General features: G+C 37.8%; 2 protein-coding genes across 3 annotated transcripts; both read right to left on the reverse strand.

Moving 5' to 3' along the window:
* Positions 1-6: 6 nt before the first annotated feature.
* LOC106306464 (MLO-like protein 13) lies at positions 7-2,948 on the reverse strand. Of its 2 annotated transcripts, none has more exons than XM_013743093.1 (13): positions 2,747-2,948; positions 2,616-2,673; positions 2,330-2,541; positions 2,139-2,255; positions 1,931-1,985; positions 1,722-1,849; positions 1,484-1,558; positions 1,308-1,396; positions 1,128-1,218; positions 829-1,035; positions 681-748; positions 535-595; positions 7-432 (listed from the first exon to the last, which is right to left on the reverse strand). In XM_013743093.1, exons 1-13 carry the CDS (start codon positions 2,858-2,860, stop codon positions 238-240), a joined length of 1,470 nt encoding a protein of 489 aa, XP_013598547.1. In that variant the 5' UTR covers positions 2,861-2,948; the 3' UTR covers positions 7-237. The 2 variants fall into 2 exon arrangements, with proteins under 2 accessions (XP_013598547.1, XP_013598546.1); XM_013743092.1 differs by having other exon boundaries at positions 1,722-1,855; positions 2,747-2,947.
* Positions 2,949-4,881: 1,933 nt separating this feature from the next.
* On the reverse strand, positions 4,882-7,520 carry LOC106306463 (endoglucanase 21-like). The gene is made up of 6 exons (XM_013743091.1): positions 7,040-7,520; positions 6,460-6,767; positions 5,922-6,386; positions 5,714-5,849; positions 5,456-5,628; positions 4,882-5,383 (listed from the first exon to the last, which is right to left on the reverse strand). Exons 1-6 carry the CDS (start codon positions 7,410-7,412, stop codon positions 4,979-4,981), a joined length of 1,860 nt encoding a protein of 619 aa, XP_013598545.1. The 5' UTR covers positions 7,413-7,520; the 3' UTR covers positions 4,882-4,978.
* Between the last annotated feature and the right edge of the window lie 155 nt (positions 7,521-7,675).

Below are 7,675 nucleotides of genomic sequence, written 5' to 3' on the forward strand. Positions count from 1 at the left end.
TCTATATATAATTTTTCAAATTTGATTTTCTTTTACTTTGTTAATCTACAGAAAGTACAATTGTAGGTTTAAAAATAACATTATTTGAGGGGTTAGTCAAAAGATGGGTTCAAGTGAGTGTCAAACAGATAGACACATTTTTGTGATGAGAGCTCTAAAAGTAGCGTATAGCAGCACGATCTAGTGGAAATGTTACAACAAGTTAAGGGATAACATAGAGAATGATGTGTGCTGATCTTATTGGACTTGGGGGTTTTCACATTCACTGACTTCATCGACTTGGACATTAATAGCCTCAGGCGTCGTGGGTTGTATCTCCAACCTGTGAGCCTGGCTCGTGGAGTCTCCTCTGCTCCTTGTATCTTCTAACCATACTTCCAGTGTCGACTGTACTACATCGTCGAATATCCCTTTCTTGAATTTGCTACCCATCTTTAAAAAATAACCAGTTGATTCAAGATTTGTTAATTGGTTTATGCATATATATACATATCTATGTATGTGGTACTTATAATGCACGCACTTATGACTTACCTGTGTAACAAGAGCATATAATGGTAATGTGCTGTAACTGCAAAGCACTTGAACTAACACGCTGTACGAACAAAGAATCAGTTACATCAAACCAAAAGATGAAACCCTTAATTGGTTTGGACTTAAAGAGTACGTGTTATTATTACCCCATGACGAGCCGTGGAATAAGGAAGCCTAGTCTCTCCATGATACACGAACGTATTCCGTATGTGAACTAATGATAGTACAATGGAGAAATCATAAACAAAGATTGCGATTGTTTTCAAACAAAGTAGCAAAAGAAAAGTGAAGTACCAAAATCCAGAAGAAGAAAGCGATCTCAAATGAATTCTGAAAGAGAATGAAGTGGATGATTTGGAGAACGATCTCTGGCTTATGGAACCAAAAGAGTTCATCAGAAGGTTTGATGACTGCTTCTTCTGCACGGTTTCGCTTCTCACAAACATCCACAGCTAAGGTACTTATTATATTCTCCAGTTTGGCACCCACCATTAGTAAGAGCTGCAAATTTTTATAAAAGTTTCAAAACACTTTTAAGTAAGCATTAAAAATAGCACTATTAAACTGATTGATTGCCTATAGAATGAACTTACGATCAAAGGTAAGAAAGACAACCAGAAGTAAGTATTCCATCCTCCTACATTCAGCAGCAGAAAGACAACGACAAATAGCCATAGATACCAGCTTTTACATTATATGATCACATCAACATAAAAAATTGTTAGACAAAACTGATGAATGAAGCCATTAGGTAGCTAACTGATTCTTTTTACCTTATGCTCACAACTTTTTTGAAGTCTATCTCCAGTGTTCTTAGCATGTACTTGTGAAAATTAAATGATGGGTTTGTGGGGCAATGTGTCTGCAAAGATTTATTGATTACGTAAAAGACTTGGTAAAACTTAAATAACATGTTGGAAAAAAAAGAGATAGTAAAGTGATACCATACCATGATGAACCCTTGTCGTAGAGCTATATATTCTGATTTGGTGACAGAACCATAAAACTGTTTGAAGAATGATCTCTGCACAAACAGAACACGCTTGCTAACCACATCAGAAATAAAATAAGATCTTAATTGGTGGAAAATATGTTTTATGTGTGACAGTTTTATCCATATATTGGTGGAAAAATATGTTTTATGTGTGACAATTCTGTTTTGGCATTATTATACATATATAACTCACAAGCCAGCTGATGACAACAGATCTTCTCCAGAATCCTCCAGCATGCATCGCAAAGAACTCGTGATTTGCGTTGAATAACTCGTGAAGGGCATGAGCATGAGGATGAGCATGAGCATGACCACGCTTTGCTGCTTCTGCAACATGTTAATACCTATTTACTTGGTGTTTAAAACACACACAAAAAAATCACATCAATTGTTGAATCTCACCTTTTTGAGAAGGATGTTTCTTGAACCTACCCTCCCAATGCTTCCATTGTTGTATCTACATGTCGTTTCAAATCAAATAACGTAATCAGAGGAAAGTAAAGACAACGTCTAAATAGAAGGTTCCAAGGTTCTTTAAAAAAAAAAAATTATAACATGAAAGTTCCAAGGTTCTTTTTGCTGTTTTTGCTATAAAAGCAAGTTACATTACCCTGGCTCCTCCAAGAACCATGGTTGAGGCACAAAAGATGACGTGAAAAACCGCTAGCACGAAGATGAAGATATGGAGTTGATGCAATGCTTCCACAGATACTAACGGAACCTGCCCCTGAAAATCATAGAAACAAGAGATGGTTAACAGAAAAAGGATCCAGTGAGATAGGAGTTTTAAGAGAAACGAGCCTTGGCAGCACAATGGTCTGGACTTGCTCCTGTGGAAAGTAGATGTCTTGCACTGATGCTAAGCGTATGAGATGATTCTGGAGCATGATGCTTCTCCAATGGCTTCTTACACGGGAACATGTTGCTAACAAGAGCTCGTGGGACACATATATGCCTTATGGCGGCCTGAGACACCGTTAACATTAAAGAGATAAACCCCAGGAGCATCAGCTCTGCACGAAGACATCAAATTTGGTCAGATCAACAAGTTAGATAACGCAGAGGAAAACTGAAGGAAGAAGCTAACCTTCTTTAAGTTTCTGCAAGGCCTCGAACAAGGCATCTTGTCGCCTACGCTTCAGACACTGGGACCGAGACAATGGAGAGTTGTTAGAAGAAGAGAGCATGTTACAAGGTAGACAGTGGATGTATGTATACCTTTCCAAGATGATGAAGACCACGTTCAGCGAGAAGTGATAAGAGAACGATGATGAAACAGATAAACGCTACGACCCATGTGGGCGTATATTCAAGCGACCTCTCTTCTGCCATTTTCTGCACCTCAAGATGGAGATAAACTCTTATTGTTTATTATTTAAAGCAGAGAATAAGAAACAGAAGGAGTTGAGGGCAAAGAATAGAGAGATGGAGCAATTTGTAGGTTACCTTTAACCAGTAAAAAAAGCACAAAACCTTTCTTCTATTTCACGCAATCACGTGCAGATTTGGAAATAAAGAAACCAAACCTAACCGAGAACTAAATAGGTATCCAAATACCCAAAATTTTAATTATTTACCTAAAAAATTAGTTATACATCTTAGTTTTAAATAAGATAGAAACAAAAACTAGTACTATCTATTCTATTTCTTCTTCTGTTCACCAGCACAAACTGTGAAGAACATCAGAAGATACTGGCCCGCTGCGAGTTTTCAGATACGTTGGTAGAATAAGATATACGCCTCAGAAATTTATGAGGGGCAAATTTATCCAATTTCTCTAAAATTTATTATAAATAGTAAAGACAAACTTTTTTTAACAAAAATCCATAGGGGGCAGATGCCCCACCCTTGCTGGCTGTACATCCGCCACTGTCCATTACAGTTTTCAGATTTTGAGCGATGGACAAGAGATAATCCTGCTCAGGCTTCAATTATGATCATATCGGATGAAGTGGCTTCAAGCAAGTACGGTTCAAAACTTATTTGCCGGAAACTAGAACTGCTTTTTGGCTCATTCAGTTAGGCCTTTTGAAATGCCACTCTTTTTCGAAACCCACTGATGACACCTTACATTATTTTTGACACCTCTGAAACGCATTCTTGATTCCGCCACTGATGACAAATAATATATTTTGTAGGGGTGTTCAATCCGGATATCGGTTCGGTTTCGGTTCGGTTTTTTCGGTTTTTCGGTATTTCGGTTAGTAAAATATAACTACCATTCTAAATCCATATTTACTTCGGTTCGGTTCGGTTTATATACCGTCGGTTTTCGGTTTATTCGGTTTTATACTAAAAAATATAATTCTTTATTTTGGGATCATATTATATGAATTTTAGAGTCTTGTTGTCAACACATTCATTTATTAAAAAATATTATAAGTTTAAATAAAAGAACAAAAAAAAAAAATGTTTCTATCATCTAATAAAATAATCAAATCTATAATTAAAATCAAATCTCAAAATTTTGATAATAAAAATAAAAAACAAAAAATAAAACAGAAACACGAAGCACAAAAAATAAGTTATTATATTCTTTCATATTTAGCGTTTATCAAAGTCATGTTTCTTCTATTAAACACGAAACTCTATTCGTCTATAGATAATAAAAAAATTGTGAAGAATTTCCACTAATTGTTATCATCAAATTTATAATCTTTATTTCAATTTAGTCAATGCTAAATTAAAGCAAAAAGATCAAAAGAAGACTAAGAAAATAACAAGCATGTATGCGATGAATTGTTATTTAATTATAGTTCAAGTGTTTTACAAATCAGGACTATTTTATTACTGTAAAAAATATGGTAATAGTTATTAGCAAAAAAATAACTTATGATTTTCATACGTTGTTATAAAATATATACATATTTACATGTTTCTATTTTTTGATCGGTTTTATTCGGTTTATTCAGTTTTATCGGTTATATACCGAACCATATCCAAATCCTACGGTTTTTTTAAAATCATATCCATTCGGTTTGTATGGTATATACCAAATCCAAACCATATTATCTATTTCGGGTCGGTTCGGTTCGGTACGGTTCGGTTTTGCCATATTGAACAGCCCTAATATTTTGTGTAAAAGTAAAACCTGCACATATGTAATTCTGGTTTGTTTCGGATTTCATAAAAATAGAAAACTGACCTGAACCCAACTGAACCCGAACGGATCGGATCAGAAAAGTTAGAGGTTCCTAAATTGGTCTAAAACATCTCAACCCAAATAACCGGACCAACTTAAACCATACACCGAAATGCCTAGGACTAATGTGTACCATCCACATGATGTACCTAAAAGCATAGAAAACAGTGTTTGGTTTCTCAGACAACAACTTTATGCAATAAGCCAAATTATTATTTTTTTTATCATTTGAAACTACATTATTCACTTGTGTCTAAATCAGGCAAAACTAGATAACTTATTACACTCAAAGGTTTTTAGTTTTCTTTTTAAGGCGTCCAAGGAGCTGGAGGAGGCGGCGTGGCAGGTGTTAAAGGAGGCACAGCAGAAAACATAGTGTTCTTGTCAATAGCTCCAAACGTTCTTTCTCCTGACAAAGCCACCAGTGCTGCGACCAGACCAGCATTGCCTGCAAGGGTTGGCTCTGTATAGTTGTAGTTAGTACGAAGGTCGTGGAACCCGTCATGCTTGTCAGGTCCAGCAACCATTGCTCCTACGATGGTATTTGGATTATTCTTTTTAGTGTCTCTCCATTTCCATCCTCCTTTGCAGCTTTCTTTCTTCACACTTTTCGGTATTGAAGCTCCTCTGTGATGCACGTGTTTCGGGTACCGTTGTCCAAAACCTACAACATAACTCATCTTCCGAGGGTTTTTACCGAGTATGTAATCAATCTGCCAAGAAAAAAAACACACAAAAGAGTATGATCAGATAAAGTCATACTATAGAGGAAGCATATTATATACCTGTGATCTTGCAAAGTCCCGTAGGACATCAGTAGAATAGAATTTCGGACCACAGTACCATCCAGGAGTGTCAGCAGCATCTAGATAGTCACTAAATAGCGCAGCTAAGAAAGCCGCATTTGCAGCATATTGAAGAGGCTGTGGATCTCCATGATTCAACATGATCAAACCTCCTGTATAGATATAATATCAAAGTTATAGCTCTTCACAACAGGTCCACAAAAATTAAAAAGTGTAGACAGTTAACTATTTACTCACCCTTGGTTCTTTTAAACTTTTTGTAGTAAGGTAAGTATGAGCACATAACTACTCCTGTTTGATTATGAAAGGTTCTCAAGATGTCTTCATATGGATATCCAGGGCTTAGAAACAGCCTTAACCGTGTCAACAGCAACTATATCCAGAAACCAAGCAGATTAGGTTGTTTTTAAGAGTCAGCTTAAAATAACATTACTAGAGAACTAACCTGAGCTCCGGGAAGCTTGTTGTCCCAGCTAGGGACACCATAGTAAGGACCATCCCAGAAGGCACCAGCATGCCTCGCCGTATCATGGTTGGTAACTTGATCAAGATACGTTATATTTCCAGTAGCATAATACAACCAAGCCCCGCCCCATAGAAGCTCATCCCAAAACAGGCTCGACTTATAAAACTCGCTAGACTCTTTACGAGGTATACTGTAACTTTTTTTAACAGCGTTTGCAAAGTTATAAAGCGTTTTAGCACCGTGAACAAGCTTCTTAGAGTAGTCTCTGTTGTCTTTAAAAACAATGGATGCAGAGGCCAGAGCAGCTGCCATCTCTGCAGCAAGATCCGAGCAGCCAGAGTAACAACTATGCGCAAGCCTTGTGTAATCAACGTCCTCAGGACGCATCCAGCAGTAATGGTCATTTTGCATCACACCTCCTCCACGGTTATCCCCATAGCCGACCTGTGAACACACACACAAACGTTTCAAGAAAACGTTTAGTATTTTCAAAACATATTATCTTTTTTTTTTTTACCTGTGACACCATCCTACCGACTTTATCAGCACTACTGTTGAAGGTCTTGAGAAAATAATCAGTTCCCCATTTGATGAGTTCTTTAACATGGTCAAGCTCCCCTGCAGCTTCGTATTTAGCACTGTATTCAATCACACTCCAGCTCAGCATGGTCATCGCATATGACATTGGGAAGCTGAACTTGATTGTATCTCCAGCATCGTAGTAGCCTCCAACCACATCTCTGGGAGGGTATTCTCCTTCATCGACATCTTTCATACAGGAGTTGCCTCTCCATGACACGTCATTCTTCTTAGGAAGTTTCCCAGCTGCAAGGAACATAATAAGTAACCAGTCTTGAGATATGACATAACATAGATACATATATAGGACCGGTCCGGGGCATAGACAAAAGGAACCGACATATCATGATTTTAAGCGATATTTTTAGTTGTATATAAGACACTATAAGAAAAATTTACATGAATAACAAGAGCACAAGTGAGTATAGGGCATGAAGAAAAAAATGAATTGTCGGGCACTTAATATATCAGTTCGAGGGTTTATGTAAGAACAGAATGTTAACAAGTTTCGAGCTTACATTTTTGAGCGTTGAAGAACAAGAGTGTCTTGTTGAGAGCGAGAGTGTAGTTGTCTTGTTGAGGCTTCTCATGTTTGTGGTGTGGCACGTGTCTAACGATCATAGTTATGGATCCAGCGAGAAAGGTGGTAACAAGAAGGGTTCCAAGAGTCCATAGAAAGATTTTGCGGCTGACTAGTATACATCCGAGATCAACGTACTTCTTCTTCTTCCTCACGGGTGGTCCGAGTAACCAGCTCCGCTGCGTTGCGTCTAGTGGTCGAGGAAGAGCCGAACGGTCGAGTTCTTGGAGATTACGGCTGCGATCGTCGTCGGTGATTGAGTCAGCCGCATTGATCTCTAAAGGACCACCCCATGGGTCTCGTCCGTACATTGTGATGGAGTCTTGTCTCCGTGCACGATCAGATCTAAAAGAATTCTTGTTTTGTTTGTTTGTTTGAGAGTGGAGAAGACGAGGAGGTTTGTTATAAGTGAGGCTTTAGGGTACTGAGTGATGTGGAAAGTGATAGTGAATTGAAGATGATGTCAGCTTTTGAAGTACCTGAGTTTAATGATACTCTGCCACGTTATGAAAAGTACGCAGGACTACGTCAGAAAAATTGAGCTCCGGGAAGCTTGTTGTGATTCCTCCTATAT

The sequence above is a fragment of the Brassica oleracea genome, chromosome C7 (genome assembly GCF_000695525.1).
Source record: "Brassica oleracea var. oleracea cultivar TO1000 chromosome C7, BOL, whole genome shotgun sequence".
In the NCBI taxonomy this organism is placed as follows: Eukaryota; Viridiplantae; Streptophyta; class Magnoliopsida; order Brassicales; family Brassicaceae; genus Brassica; species Brassica oleracea.